Raw genomic sequence first — 17,010 nt, 5'->3', positions numbered from 1 at the left:
GTTCAGGGAATAACAGAAATATAAATCACATACGAATAAAATAAACAGGAAATGCGGAGTAGCCAACAGAAATGGTTGCAGGAAAAATGTGAAGAAATGAGAAAAGAAATGACTGTTGGAAGGCCTGACTCAGCTTATAGAAAAGCTGAAAGAATTTTGGTGAATTACAAGGATGGGTGATAACATTACGAATGCAATGGGAATTCCACTGTTAAATGCAGAGGAAAGAGTAGATAGGTGGAAAGAGTATACTGAAGGTCTCTATGAGGGAGAGAACTTGACATTCCATTGAAATTTCTGAACTCACTAGCGGGAAAGAGTGGTGTGCATGTGTGTGGGAAGGGGGGAGGGGGTGGGGGGGATGGGGGGAGAGGGGTGTCAACCAAACAACTAGTTAACTATTCAAGGTGGTGTGTGGAATTTATGTGACAGCTGATATCAGACATTCAGAAAAATATCACCCATTCAGTTTTGAAGAGAGAAGAGCAGATAAGTGTGAGAACTATCGCACAATCAGCTGAACAGCTCATGCATCGAAGTTGCTGACACAAATACGAGAGCTATCCACAAAGTACATTACGTTTTGGAATTAAAAATAAATAAAGTATTGGAATTTTTTTTAATTATATACAGATGAAACCCACACTTAAATACAACTTTTCTACATAGTTGCCATTTAAATTAAGGCACTTATCGTATCCATGGACAAGCTTGGAAATTCCTTTACGGCAGATGAGTAAACAACTCCCACTTAAAACATTCGAGAACTTCACGAGTGGCATTTGCCGTGTGGGCCCGGGCGTTGTCGTGAATCAGCAAGATCTTTGAGCCCAACTTTCCCCTGTGCTTGTTTTGTATTGCTCTTCTGAGGTTGTGCAGAGTTTTGCAATACCTTTGAGAGTTTATTGTAGTGCCTCTTTCCAGGAAATCCACAAAAATCACACCTTTTCTGTCCCAAAAGACAGCCGCCATCACCTTCCTTGCTGACATTGTCTGCATGCATTTCTTGGGTTTTTGGGGGGAATTTGTGTGCCCCCACTGCATTGACTGCAATTTTGTCTCGCAGTTCACATGCTTAACCCATGTTTCGTCACCAGTAACGATGTGATCGAGTAATGAGTCACCATCTTTCTCGTAAGCGTCCAAAAACGTTAACGCTGCAGCCATTCGCTGATTTTTGTGAATCTCTGTCAAGATTTTTGGTATCCATCTTGCACAAGACTTGTGGTAAACCGAGCGAGGTGGCGCAGTGGTTAGCACACTGGACTCGCATTCGGGAGGACGACGGTTCAATCCCGTCTCCGGCCATCCTGATTTAGGTTTTCCGTGATTTCCCTAAATCATTTCAGGCAAATGCCGGGATGGTTCCTTTGAAAGGGCACGGCCGATTTCCTTCCCAATCCTTCCCTAACCCGAGCTTGCGCTGCGTCTCTAATGACCTCGTTGTCGAATGGACGTTAAACACTAACCACCACCACTTGTGGTAACCAAGCTTTTTGGTAATGATTTAGTGCAACAAACTTTGTGAAATTTGTGGAAAACTCATAGAGGGTTCCATTATTGTGAAATTAAGGTTTTCAAGGACCGCGGCATCGACTTTTTCGACAAGTTCGGCAGTCACTATGCTGGGTCTGCCACTTCGCTCTTCATCGTGAACGTTAGTTCGGCCATTTTTAAATTTTATGATCCCTTGACGCACTCCACCTTCAGTGATTATGTTGTCCCCATACACTTCACAAAGCTGCCGATAGATTTCTATCGGTGTACAGTTTTTTGCGGTCAGAAACCTTATTACAGCATGCACTTCACACTTCGCGGCATTTTCAATTAATGCTGCCATTTCAAACTGTCACAGTAACTGAACGGAGTACAGCATGAACCTCTCACTACCACGGCAGGATGCCGACTGAGCGGTGGAATGCCATGACACCAAGATGGCCGCACTAGCCCCGCCCCAAATGGACACAAACGAAAACGTAATGTACTTTGTGGATAGCCCTTGTAATATACAGAAGAATGGAAAATCCAGGATGGAATGTAACAATATGAGAGAAGGAAAGTTGCTACTCACCATATAGCAGAGATGCTGAGCCGCGATAGGCACAATAAAAAGATTCACACAATCATAGCTTTCGGCCATTAGGGCCATTGTCAGCAGTAGACACACACACACACACACACACACACACACACACACACACACACACACACACACACGCAAGCGCAACTTGCACACACATCTGCAGTCTCAGAGAGCTGAAACTACACTGCGAGCAGCAGAACCGGTGCATGATGGGAGTGGCGACTGGGTGGGGGTATGGAGGAGGCTGGGGCGGGGAGGGGGAGGGATAGTAAGGTGGGAGTGGCGGACAGTGAAGCATTCCAGTTTAGACAGAGGGTAGGAGAGAAGGTGTGGAGGGGAGAGGGGTAAGTAGTGGAATGGAGAGAAATAAAAATAAAAGAAATTAAAAGACTGGGTGTGGCAGTGAAATGACAGCTGTGTAGTGCTGGAATGGGAACAGGGAGGGGTGTGGATGGGTGAGGACAGTGACTAACGAAGGTTGAGGCCAGGAGAGTTACGTGAACATAGGATGTATTGCAGGGAAAGTTCCCACCTGCGCAATTCAGAAAAGCTGGTGTTGGTGGGAAGGATCCATATGGGGTATCATGAGGGGTATCATGTTTGGCAGCGTGTTCAGCTACAGGGTGGTCCACTTGTTTTTTGGCCACAGTTTGTCGGTGGCCATTCATGCGGACAGACAGCTTATTGGTTGTCATGCTTACGTAGAATGCATCACAGTGGTTGCAGCTTAGCTTGTAGATCACATGACTGGTTTCACAGGTAGCCCTGCCTTTGATGTGATAGGTAATGTTAGTGACCGGACTGGAGTAGGTGGTGGTAGAAGGATGTATGGGACAGGTCTCACATCTAGGTCTATTACAGGGGTATGAGCCATGAGGTAAGGGTTTGGGAGTAGGGGTTGTGTAAGGATGGACGAGTATATTGTGTAGGTTCGGGGGACGGCGGAATACCGTGGTAGGAGGGGTGGGAAGGATAGTGGGTAGGACATTTCTCATTTCAGGGCATGACGAGAGGTAATTGAAACCCTGGCAGAGAATGTAATTCAGTTGCTCCAGTCCCGGATGGTACTGAATTACGAGGGGAATGCTTCTCTGTGGCCGAACTGTGGAACTTTGTGAGGTGGTAGGAGACTGGAAAGATAAGGCACAGGAGATTTGTTTTTGTACAAGGATGGGAGGATAATTACGGTCAGTGAAGGCTTCAGTGAGACCCTGTCTGCCACTCCCACCTTACTATCCCTCCCCCCTCCCCACCCCAGCCTTCTCCTTACCCCCACCCAGTTGCCACTCCCATCATGTACTGGTGCTGCTGCTTGCAGTTTAGTTTCAGCTCTCTGAGACTGCAGATGTGTCTGCAAGTTGCGTTTGCGTGAGTGTGTGTGTGCATGTGTGTATGTGTGTCTACTGCTGACAAAGGCCTTAATGGCCAAAAGCTATGATTGTGTGAATCTTTTTATTGTGCCTATCGCGGCTCAGCATCTCCGCTATATGGTGAGTAGCAACTTTCCTTCTCTTGTACTGGTACAGAAGAATGGAAAAGAAAATGGAGGAATTGTTTGGTGATGACCTGTTTGCCTTACAAAAGGTAATGACACCAGATAGACAATCCTGGCATTGTGCTTGGTATTGAAAGCAAGACTGAAGAAAAACCAAGACACATTCATAAGATTTGTTGCAATGGAAATCTATTCAACAATGTGATCAATACAAACCTGGAAGAGCAGTTGAACAGAATGGACAGTGGTTTGAAAGGAGGCTATAAGATGAACATCAACAAAAGCAAAATGACAATAATGACGTGTAGTCTAACTAAATAAGGTGATGCTGAGGGAATCAGATTAGGAAATGAGACACTTAAAGTAATAGATGAGTTTTGCTATTTGGGGAGAAAAACAACTGATGATGGTCGAAGTAGGGAGGATATAAAATGTAGACTGAATATGGCAAGAAAAGCGTTTCTGAAGAAGAGAAATTTGTTAACATTGAGTATAGATTTAAGTGTCAAGAAGTCTTTTCTGAAAGTATTTGTATGTGAAACATGAATGAAAATTAGTTTAGACAAGAAGAGAATAGAAGCTTTTGAAATGTGGTGCTACAGGATAATGTTGAAGATTAGATGAGTAGATCATGTAACTAATGAGGAGATACTGAATAGAATTGGGGAGAAGAGGAATTCCTGGTACAACTTGTCTAGAAGAAGGGATTGGTTGGTAGGTCATGTTGTGACGCACCACCAACTAACTAACTAACTAACTAACTAACTAATTAGTATTGGAGGGCAGTGTGGAGGGTAAAAGTCATAGAGGGAGACCAAGAGATGAATACACTAAGCAGATTCAGAAGGATGCAGGGTGCAATAGTTACTTGGAAATTAAGAAGCTTGCACAGGATATAGTAGCAAGGAGAGCTGCATCAAACCAGTCTCTGGACTGAAGACCACAACAAAAACAATCAATCAATACAATTTTTATGTTTTAGTTGTTATCTTCTAAATACTGGGGTCATTACTAAATGCATTGACAAATATATGCATTTCACAACTGCTATCTTTTATATTTTTAATATTTACCAAAATATACTTGGATAAGAAACTTTTAGTGGCAAAGGTAGCATTCAATATTATTTATTCCTGATGACCAGTTACAACAGTTAAGACTGTCATCTCCTGATCTTCAAATAAAGTTTGTTGTTATACTTCCTGTTCCAATATGACTGTATCACACCTGCCATATCAATATTATAGTGGATAAGTCAAAGTACATTTCACACAGGTTTGTTACATATAAAAAAAATAATTAAAAAACACTTTCTGTAACTAGGGATAACCCCACATACAGAATTCCACTGATGCTTGTTAGATGATGAACTGCATAACAGTGCACACATGTGCACTGTTACACAGTAGGGTATTTGACTGTTAAATAGTTAATATGTCATTTTGTGATCATAATATACTTTTTCCTTCCTGAATTTCAGTATTATTTCATAAAAACAGAAATGAATTCCAAATAATTTGAAAGCCCACTAAAATGCTCCACTCGAGTCATATGATGCCTATGGTGTCAACGGCCAGCTTGCTGCTACTACTATCATAAAGCTAACTCACAGTGATGTCTTGTTTTGGAATTTACGTTTCAGAAAATGCGATTCCAAATGGTGTGTAGTATCATACTACAAATACATCCATAAAAACTCATGAAAAATTGTTTTTGAGTGTTCCAGAGTTTGAGAAAGTGCATAAAAATTGCTTGCACTGTACTGGCAAATTGCTACTGTGTCAATGCCAAAGTTCTCTTAACTCTCTAAAGTTAAAATTAATTTACCTGTCACATACACTTTCTCGCTGTTACAAAGGAGGATTGCATCAGTCGAAAAAATTAAAGTCTTAGTAAAAATTATTGTTCTACCCGCTTCCTTGTACAGCATTTGTAGATTGGTTGGTAGAGTTGTGGACTGTGTACTATTGGAAGATGATATCCATAGGCTCCTGATTCAAATCTAGCCTACAACAATATTTTAACTTATTTATAAAACATTTTGACAGTCCTTTCATATGAAAACCAATTCACAATTACTAAACTTCACCACACCGATTACAGAGTATTATTGTGTTTTCTTTGGTGTTTACATGCACTTAATTTTTGCAGTAGCTGTTCACACATGTCACATTCAAAACAATATTTTATTTTTATTTTTGTACTGTCCAGCTAGAATCCTTATTGTTTAAGCTTTTGAAGTTTTATCATGTTGCAATAAATGAAGTTAAGTCTGCTTCACACATGACGTTAGTTTACACTCACAAACGCCACGTTTGTGTTACCTGCATGTTGTAAATGCTTTATATCTCTTTGCAAACAAAACCTCATCGTCCTACACCTTGTTGTAGAGGGGGAGTATGGTGATACCTTCACTACAAACAATGCTTTCCAAAAAAAGGTAATATTTTGTATTTCTCAGACTAAGATTAATGTGAAGCTGCGTACAATACATCCCACCATTGAAATAGTCAACAATCTAGATATAAGATATGGACCCATTAGCAAAAGTTCCACAATTCCTTAGTTTTGGGTGAGTTCAATGATGTTGCATGGAGCAGGGATAAGAATGTCCATCCTTGCACATATTGCTGCTTTAAATGAGAGGAGCATAATTTTATTAAGGTTTCCACTATCAGTCTTCACAAAATTTCTTTCTATTGTTACTTAAAAGTTGTAAATGCACTTTCCATCATTAAATAGCTTAACTATTTGCAGAAAAAGTTTGTAGAATCCTAGTAACTTTGGCTAACACTCCTGTGACACATGTATAGCTTCATGTTACTGCAAGTCTATGGTGTCACCAGAGCCTTAGCCAATAACGAGCATTTTCAATTGCATGAGCAAATCTTGATATTTAAGCTTTAATTACATGAAAATAAAAGAGATATTTTGTGAGAATATTCAGTGTAAATGCAATTTGAATGTTATAATCACTCCAATTAACAGCAATCCAAACCATATTTTTAACATAGTAAAATAGCCTATTCAGCATTTACCAAGCACTAGTGGAACATTATGTGTGCACATCCATCCCTAGTTATACATGGTGCTTTTTAACTGTATTATTTTTATTTGTGACAAACCTGTTTTATTTTTAACAAACATGTGTGGGAATGTGCCATGTCCCATCCACTATAATGTCAACATGGCAGGTGTGGTACAGTCCTAATGGAACAGGACATAAAACAACAAAATTTTTTTGCTGAAACCAGTCATCAGAATAAATAATACTGAATGTGGTCATGGTCATTAAAGGTCTTTTCAAAGCAAAACAGTTTGCTCCTTCCCATCCGTAGTTATGAGAAATTTCAATAACTGGATAAAGCAAATTCAACTATTATTTTATTTCAGATTTTAGTCAATGGCGTTAATTTTTCATTTTAACAGAGAGAACTATTCACAATATAATAATTTAAAATGTGAAACTATAGATAGTGTTACATATTTCATGCATATAAAAATTATATCATACATACCACCTTCCACAGTAAGTGTAGTGAAGTTGTAATAAGCTATTGTTGAGCCTGCATTGTTGTGAGCTGTAACTCGAAGCCTATACTTTGTTGCAGGTGTAAGATCCAAAACACTGTAAACTCGTTCTGTTGGAAGCACATTGTTTGACACTAATGTCCAGTCTCGGGACCGTTCAGTATCATGGTATTCAATAATGAAATAGAGTATTGCACAGCCACCATCACCCCAGGAATCCAACCAAATGGTCACAACTGTTGAATTCACAGTCAGCAACTGGCTCTGTTTAGGTTTCACCGGAACTGTAAGAAAATGCATTTACATGCATGGCTATCCTTTTTCAAGAAACACAACATTGTAACTTCCCTATTTCCTCCTCTTAGCAAGTTATATACCTCATTTACAAATTTAACATTACAAATAAGAAGCTATGTACCTGTTCCTTTTGTGTATGCATTCACAATATCACATGGAAGACCTGTACCTATCTTGTTGTAGGCTGTTATGTAGAGCTGATATCGTGTACCACACCACAAATTTTGTAGCAAGTGGGAATTTGCTCTTGATTCAATATGCAACTCCTCCCAGTCACCATGGTCCCTTTTATAGTTAATCACATAGCCTGTAAATTTATATCTCATTGTAAATAACTGGACCAATAAATAATATAAATATGACATCAAGATATAAAATTTGCATGCTGTAGAGGAAAGTGTGCTGAGGGCATATCTTCACTGCACAGTACAAGAAAATATTGCCCTTTAAGAATAATTATTAGAAAAACAGAGACAAACCTAATATTGGGCTTCCACCGTTGTGGTTATCAGTCCATTGCAGCTGGAGGCTATCAGCATAAGATGCTATCACTGACAATGATGGAGGATCAGGTGGAACTGAAACCAATTTAACATTACACACTATAGCTGGTGTACACAAATTATCGTAGTTTACTGGTATTCTTAGTTTTAAATCTAGTTAAATGAAGGATGAAGTGACTTTATTGGTACACACTAATTAGAAAAACATGGCACTAAAATAAGACAGCAGTAAGGATATAGTTTAAAATCTGCATTTTACCAAGTCCATTTACCATAACAAACTCCACTTGTGTACAAATAATATCTGTATCTCTGAAATAAAATATCTGAAGGATACAACACATGAAGCAGCATGTTGTTAAGTAAATGAAAAATATTTTATGTTCATGGTTTTTCCATTAATTCTTCATAGAAAAATTCATGTTTAAGAATCAGACACTTCATTGCTAGTATTCTAGTAAAATTTTGTTGGTAATATTTTGGAAAGGAAAGTTGCTACTTGCCATATAGCGGAGATGCTGAGTCACAGATAGGCACAACAGAAAGACTGTCACAAATAAAGATTTCAGCAAGTAAGGCCTTCATCAAAAATAGATCACACACACACATACATATACATGACTGCAGTATCAGGCAACTGAAGCCACACTGTGAGCAGCAGCACCAGTGCATAATTGGAGTGGTGACTAGGTGGGGGGTAAGGAGGAGGGATAGTAGGGTAGGAGCATTGGACAGTGAAATGCTGCTGGGGAGTGAGTAGCGATGAGCTGGAGAGACATTAGGTTAGCTATGTGCAATCCAGAGATTAGATGGAGGGCAGGGGAGAGGGCCCACAGCCATACCCCAATCTGGATTGAGGGTGAGGACACCCTATCAACATTCCCCAGAACCTCAACAACTTCTTCCCCATTTGCTTCACCTGGTCATACTCAACCCAACAAGCCCCTTCCTAGATGTTGACCTCCACTTCAAAGTACCTCTGTCCATATCAAACATTACCTAACCATCAGCAATACCTCCAGTTCAACAGCTGCCACCCGTTCCATACCAAGACGCCCCTTCCATACAGCCTCGCCACCCACAGTCGTCGCATCTGCAGTGACGAGCAGTCCCTCTCAAAATATACTGAGGGTCCCACTGAAGCCTTCACAGACCGTAATTATCCTCTCATCCTTGTACAAAAACAAATCTCCCATGCCTTATCTTTAAGTTTCCCACCTCCTCCCTAAGTCCCACCATCCACAGAAGAGCATTCCCCTCGTAACTGAGTACCACCCAGGACTCGACCAACTAAATTTCATTCTCCACCAGGGTTTCAACTACCTCTTGTCGTGCCCTGAAATGAGAAATGTCCTGCCCACTAGCCTTCCAACCCCTCACGTAGTAGTATTCTGCCATTCACCGAACCTACACAATATACTCATCCATCCCTACACAACCCCGGCTCCCAATCCCTTACCTCATGGCTCATACCCCTGTAATAGACCTAGATGCTAGACCTGTCTCATACATTCTCTCACCACTACCTACTCCAGTCCAGTCACAAACATTAGCTATCGCACCAACGGCAGGGCTACCTGTGAAACCAGCCATGTGATCTACAAGCTAAGCTGCAACCACTGTGCTGCACTCTATGTGGGCATGACAGCCAACAAGCTGTCTGTCCACATGAATAACCCGACAAACTGAGGCCAATAAACAAGTGGACCATCCTGCTGCTGAATACGCTGCCAAACACGACATCCTTCATTTCAATGACTGCTCCACAGCCTGTGCCACATGGATAATTCCCACAAACACCAGCTTTTCTCAACTGCACAGGTGGAAACTTTCTACACAATATATCCTACATTCCCGTAATCCTCCTGGCCTCAACCCTTGTTAGTCATTGTCCTCACCTATCTAGCCCCTTCCCTGTTCCCATTCCAGCACTACACAGCCCTCATTGCACCGTCCCACCCAGTAATTTTACTTCTCTTTTTTTCTGCTACACCCCCCTCCCACCCCACCTCTACCCTGCTCTCCATCTAACCTCCAAACTGCACATAGCTGCCCTACTCTCTCTCCATCTCATCCGTTCTCACTCCCCAGCAGCACTTCACTGTCCGCCACCCTTACCCTACTATCCCTCTCCCTTCCCGCACCAGCCTCCTCATTACTCCCACCCGTCGCCACCCCCATGCACTGGTGCTGCTGCTCGCAGTGTGGCATCAGTTGTCTGAGACTGTAGTAATGTGTATATGAGTTGCATTTGTGTGAATGTGTGTGTGTGTGTGTGTGTGTGTGTGGGAGTAATCTATTTTTGACTTGTGCCTATATGCGACTCAGCATCTCCGCTATATGGTGAGTAGCAACTTCCATTTTTATAATATTGTTAGATTACATCCTGGATTTTCCAAAAAAAATTTTAATATTATTAACTGGATTTGCAAACTCAGAGCTATACTGAAATTTAAATAAATTGTAATAAATCAGTTACAGATATATGTTTCTTTCCTAGAAATGATGTATTAACACATAAAACTCCATATATCTCCCCCATTCCTTCACCATTCTGACTTTCCAAACCTACAAAAACATAGGTAAATGCATGTGTGTGCTTGCACTCAAACTCCCCCCCCCCTTCCCCCTCCAACACACACAAATATAGATTGCTTCTCATACGGTGATGTAGCAGCAGTTGGCAAGTTGTAAGGCCTAAGGCATGAGTGGTATTCTCTGACCTCCTGTTGAAATATTAACATCTCTTAAAATGTAGACCCGGCAGGGTCAGGGGGGATTTTCACCTGCCTCGAGATGACTGGGTGTTTGTGTTGTCCTCATTATTTCATCATCAGTCATTAAAGTGATGAGATTGCTGATAACCATGCAGTTGAGTGCCTCACAATCCAAAACATCATCATCACCATCCTTTGTTCTAGAGCCCCAAATAGGAGAGCACAATTTTGAATCCCAGTATGAACACACTGATTTAATTTTACAGATTTCATTACATCAACTGAGATTTTTTTGGCTAAATACAATGTGGCATATTTAAGTCTGTATCGTGGCCATATTTAAGAAAATTTCCTGTTTGTATTATGTTTACTATCAGCATAATGTTCTGCTTATAATAATGCAAAAAGTGAACAAGTCACTCTACCCATAAGTTATGTTGTGGTCACTGTTTGCTTTATGGCTTTTAAATATTTCCCTGGATGTGGATTGTTTCATAACACACTGCACCATATTTCAGTCTCGAGTCTTCTGACCACGTTCAGCTGTAAACCATATACACTTGCAGCTGGCCAGAAGATTCTACACTGAAATATTGCACCAATAAGTTGTTGAAACTCCACTATACAAGCACACCTCACAACTGATTCAGAGATTCAGCCGACTGCTATTGCCTCTCTGTATTTCCCAAATTCCACATTGGGTTTCCTGTGATGTGGGAGTAGCAACCCAGGGAAAAATAATGTAATGGAAACCATACAATGCAGCTATTCATAGCCAGTATGCCAGTATTTGTATCCCTCTCCATTTTAGTTACATGGCCATTAGGCTGTGGTCTAAGGTATATTTCTGTGCTTAACATTTTGTCTCCTAATGCTGGAGACATCCTTTGGATTTTGTTAGTTGACTTTCCAACTCAAACAAGCTCAGCAAGCCAAACTGTTTATATGTAAGTGCGCAATAGTAGGGTTGTGACTCATCTGACCACTGCCAAAGATCACTAATTATCACAGCATCTGTAACAGAGCTCGTACTGCAGAAGAGTTGGGGCTGTTTGCTTTATTTAGCACTAAGGCTCTCAAATTGCCTAATTTCAGACAGTCTTCATTTCTATTAAATTTGTTTTTATGTTATTGAATTTCTATGTGCTCCCCAAAGTTGTAAATATTGGACCTTGATAAAACTTCAGTATCAGGGAATCGAGTTAAGTGATTCTCTTGTCCCAGTTCACAATCTGTGACTGCTGATTTATCCATTTTGTCCAGAACACTATTGCTCTTATGTTCATTAAACTGGGTGTAGGTGCTTCTTTTAGTAGTTTCTATGTACACTTGACTTCATGAGCATGGAATTTTGTGCACTGCCAATGTATCAAGTGGTGGGTGGAGGTCAGTGATCTCTATACTATCTGGATGTAAATCTGCTGTCTGTGACCACAGTGTTTTCCTGTACACCTTGAGAGTGTTTGCTCTCATCACCTGCCATCTTCCAGTTAGGATAGAAAGTTTCACTTGCTGTTAATGGAGTGTATGTTGTGAGTGTAAAATGGTTATTTCTTACTCTGAATACAGCTTTAGGAATCAGTGGAGCAAGAAAGGTGATTTAACTTTCCCTCGACATTAAGTGAATGTCAAGAAATGACAAAAATTGCATAAATATCTTTAGCATTGCCTCACGCATGTTGCAAGGTTTGTTCTGTTTCAAACAGATTTCCTCTGCAAAAATGTGACTTGTTGAAGCACTGCCACTAAACACAAAGGCTTAACACCTACATACAGTTTTTTGTGTGGACATCACTTCTTGGAAGAAGATTATTTTGTAAGGTCTGGTACATTGAGAAGACATCTCAAATCAGAAGTAGTGCCATCATGGTTTGCATTTCCAATGCTTTTAATGCCCAAGCACAAGCAACAAAGTTGGCAGATCAGAATAACAACTGAACACCCTACTGTAGAATCTCATGATTATACTGGACAGCTTAGTCACTTGAATTCTTAGGCACATAAATGTTGCATTTGTTTCCAAACAAGCACATTTTCTCACTAGTACTCTCCAAGCTTGGTTTCACATCTGTACAACTAGGATTCGAATCTTGTTTCATTTCACTCAGAGTTAGAAGGCATCTAAGGAGTTTGAACTGAGACACAAATAGAAATGGTTGATATAGCCACTGAAATGTGTAGTTTTTTTTTAATCAATGCTGCATAGTAACAGATGAAAATTCAAGAGTCTGCAGGAGAAAGTTACAAGAAGAGAGAAGAAAAACTTTTCGATGAAAGACATTATAAGTTATCTGGATAAAAAAAAGGTCATCTAACAGAGAAGCTGAATGAATTCCTGAATCAACAAACAGGGACTCAGGTGGAACTAGTGTGTAATTTGTTAAACAATAATGTGTCATCCACAGGAAATAGATACAGGACAGGCATTAAAACATTTGTTGTGACTCTGTATTTTTACTCCCCCAAGGCACATGAATAGTTACAGACATTAATGCCTCTGCTGCATAAATCATTGGTTTCTCATTGGGCACTGACAGAATTGTGAACCTGGTTTTTTAGGTGGCATGTTCCAGCAGCAGTGTTGAACATATAGTATGCAAAAAATTAAGTTCATATTCAGTCTTTTCAATGTACTACTGTGTACCTGGTTTCGATCTCCTTGTTAATACTCAATGTTTATAAATTCATCTTATTATGAATGAGGAAAAAGTAGATAGATGTACGAAGATGTCTTTGGGACATTACTATGGAAATCTGTTAACTTTTATTACAAAAAAGCACTTTAAACTTCTTCATTTCATCGCAGTTCCCTTTTGGTACATGTGCATTAGTTACAACAAAAGAAGAGAATATAATTTTCATGTCGGTGTGAAATAACTTTGGCTATTAAATATTGTATCTGATAATAAAAATCTTAAATTTTGTAAAATACTCCATATTTAGTTGTGGATATCCATGTACACGTTTAAATTAACCCTATTATGTTTTCTCTAATGTAAAGATGTTACCAATGAGCTATAACCATTTTCTGAGTGCATGGGAGTCGACACATCCTGAGCAACAAAGACAAGCACATCTAAATCTCCAGGAAGATACAATGCAGGAGGTGTTCCTGGGAGGTAAGCAACATAAAAACTAACATTTTAGAAAGAACGCCATAAAAAAAGAAAACAGGTAAATGTTTCAAATGTAATAAACTGCCATTGGATGAAAGACTACAGAAATGTTTTCTCCAAATATAATAAACCTGGCCATTATGCAAAAGACTGCAGAAACCCTATGTCAAGGGAACAAGGGCAGAATCAGTATAAATTGAGAGGGCATGTCCTGATAAACAAAACTGCTTCATAGTAGTATGCAAGTATATAGAGGAACGTGTGAGGATTTTAGATTTTGCTGCTACTGATCACATGTGTAATGAAACTGAATGGTTTACTAACTACAGTCCATTTGGCAGTGAAGCTCCTATCTGTGTTGGTGATGGCAGCTTTATTAGCTTTATTCCATCACAAACAAAAAAAGATGAAATAAACATTTTCGGCTTTGATGGAGAAAGCTGGAGTGAGAAACACCTGTAAAATGTTTTATATGTGGCTGGGTCTCAGTTGAGTTTATTCTCACTTGGGGCAGCTCTTGACAAGGAAATTACAACATGCAGATGTTTCAAGGGAGAAATATGTTGTTGGAATGGGAGTTTGTGATTAAAAGTTGTTCAGGATGAAGTTTAACATTTTGTTGAGTGTAAATGACACTGCTGTTATGGTCTTCAGTCTACAGACTGGTTTGATGTAACTCTCCATGCTACCCATATCCTGTGCAAGTTCTTCATCTATGAGTAACTACTGCAACCTACATCCTTCTGAATCTGCTTAGTGTATTCATCCCTTGGTCTCCCTCTATGATTTTTACCATCAACACTTCCCTCCATTACTAAATTGGTGATCTCTTGATGCCTCAGAACATGTCCTACCAACCGATCCCTTCTTCTAGACAAGATGTGCCACAAATTCCTCTTGTCCCCAATTCTATTCAGTACCTCCTCATTAGTTATGTGATCTACCCATCTAATCTTCAGCATTCTTCTGTAGCACCACATTTTGAAAACTTCTGTTATCTTCTTGTCTAAACTATTTACCATCCATGTTTCACTTCAATACATGGCTACACTCCATACAAATACTTTCAGAAATGACTTCCTGACACTTAAATCAATACTTGATGTTAACAAATTTCTCTTCTTCAGAAATGCTTTCCTTGCCATTGCCAGTCTACATTTTATATCCTCTCTACTTCAACCATCATCAGTTATTTTGCTCCCCAAACAGCAAAACTCATCTACTACTTTATGTGTCATTTCGTAATCTAATTCCCTCAGCATCACCTGATTTAATTCTACTACACTCCATTATCCTCGTTTCGTTTTTGCTGATGGTCTTCTCATATCCTCCTTTCAAGACAATGTCCATTCCATTCAACTGCTCTTCCAGGTCCTTTGCTGTCTCTGACAGAATTACAATGTCATCGGCAAACCTCAAAGATTTTATTTCTTCTCCATGGATTTTAATTCCTACTCTGAATTTTTCTTTTGCTTCCTTCACTGCTTGCTCAATATACAGATTGAATAACATTGGGGATAGGCTACAACAGTGTCTCACTCCCTTCCCAACTACTGCTTCCCTTTCGTGCCCCTTGACTCTTTTAACTGCCATCGGGTTTCTGTACAAACTGTGAATAGCCTTTTGCTCCCTGTATTTGGCCCCCGTCACCTTTAGAATTTGAAAGAGAGTATTCCAGTCAACATTGTTAAAAGCTTTCTCTAAGTCTACAAATGCTATAAAAGTAGGTTTGCCTTTTCTTAATCTATCTTCTAAGATAAGTTGTAGCGTCAGTATCGCCTCACGTGTTCCAACATTTCTACAGAAATCAAATTGAACTTCCCCAGTTTTTCCAATCGTCTGTAAAGAATTCGTGTCAGTAATTTGCAGCCTTGACTTATTGGACTGATAGTTCAGTAATTTTCACACCTGTCAAAACCTGCTTTAATTTGGGATTGGAATTATTATATTCTTCTTGAAGTCTGAGGGTATTTCACCTGTCTCATACATCTTGCTCACCATATGGTAGAGTTTTGTCAGGGCTGGCTCTCCCAAGGCTATCATTAGTTCTAATGGAATGCTGTCTACTCCTGGGACCTTGTTTTGACTTAGGTCTCTCAGTGCTCTGTCAAATTCTTCATGCAGTATCATATCTCCCATTTCATCTTCATCTATGTCCTCTTCCATTCCCATAATATTACCCACAAGTACATCGCCCTTGTATAGACCCTCTATACACTCCTTCCATCTTTCTGCTTTCCCTTCTTTGCTTAGAACCGGTTTTCCACGTGTGCTCCTGATATTCATACAGGTATTTCTCTTTTCTCCAAAGGTCTCTTTAATTATCCTGTAGACTGTATCTATCTTACACCTAGTGATATATGGCTTTACATCCTTACATTTGTCCTCTAGCCATCCCTGCTTAGCCATTTTGCACTTCCTGTCAATTTCATTTTTGAGATGTTTGTATTCCTTGGCACCTGCTTGACTTACTGCATTTTTATATTTTCTCCTTTCTTCAATTAAATTCAATATCTCTTCTTTTACCCAAGGATTTCTACTAGCCCTAATCTTTTTACCTACTTGGTCCAATGCTGCTGTCACTGTTAAATCTCTCAGAACTGCCCATTCTTCTTGTATTGAATTTCTTTGCTCTGTTTGTGTCAATCGTTCCTTAATGGCATTATTCAGGCAAATATGGCTATAACGTAGTTCTTAAAGTCTGACCCAAAAGGCTTTCACACTTAAACTTATCCATGTGAAGAAGATTTTGAAAGATTAGATTAGATTAGTACTTGTTCCATAGATCTTGAATACGACACTTTGTAATGATATGGAACGTGTCAGGTTAATAAAAGGTGTCTATACAAGATATTACATTACACAAAATATTACATGACACTTAATAATTTTTCATTTTTTGTGGGGGTTGGGGAAATTACCCACTTACTATATCCAAAAATTCATCTAATGAGTAGAAGGAGTTGCCATTAAGAAATTCTTTTAATTTCCTTTTAAATACTATATGGCTATCTGTCGGACTTTTGATGCTATTAGGTAAGTGACCAAAGACTTTTGTGACAGCATAATTTATCCCCTTCTGAGCCAAAGTTAGATTTAACCTTGAATAGTGAAGATCATCCTTTCTCCTAGTGTTGTAGCCATGTACACTGCTATATATATTTTGTGAGGCTACAGTGAAGATCTCTAGCTCTTTAAGTAAGTGTCTGCAGGATGATCTTGGATGAGCTCCAGCAATTATTCTGATTACACGCTTTTGTGCAATGAA

General features: G+C 39.6%; 1 protein-coding gene across 1 annotated transcript in view; it reads right to left on the bottom strand.

Annotated features, from left to right (window-relative positions):
• The window catches only part of LOC124616628 (Down syndrome cell adhesion molecule-like protein Dscam2), a 375,675-nt gene that overhangs the window by 48,074 nt on the left and 310,591 nt on the right, over positions 1-17,010 (bottom strand). The window contains exons 26-28 of the mRNA XM_047144953.1: positions 7,886-7,984; positions 7,528-7,713; positions 7,097-7,393 (exon numbers count right to left, since the gene is read on the bottom strand). Of these exons, the coding sequence (XP_047000909.1) occupies positions 7,097-7,393; positions 7,528-7,713; positions 7,886-7,984 (582 nt within the window). The remainder of the gene's footprint in view (positions 1-7,096; positions 7,394-7,527; positions 7,714-7,885; positions 7,985-17,010) is intronic.

The sequence above is a fragment of the Schistocerca americana genome, chromosome 5 (genome assembly GCF_021461395.2).
Source record: "Schistocerca americana isolate TAMUIC-IGC-003095 chromosome 5, iqSchAmer2.1, whole genome shotgun sequence".
Classification (NCBI taxonomy): Eukaryota; Metazoa; Arthropoda; class Insecta; order Orthoptera; family Acrididae; genus Schistocerca; species Schistocerca americana.
This window is presented reverse-complemented; position numbering and strand designations above follow the sequence as displayed.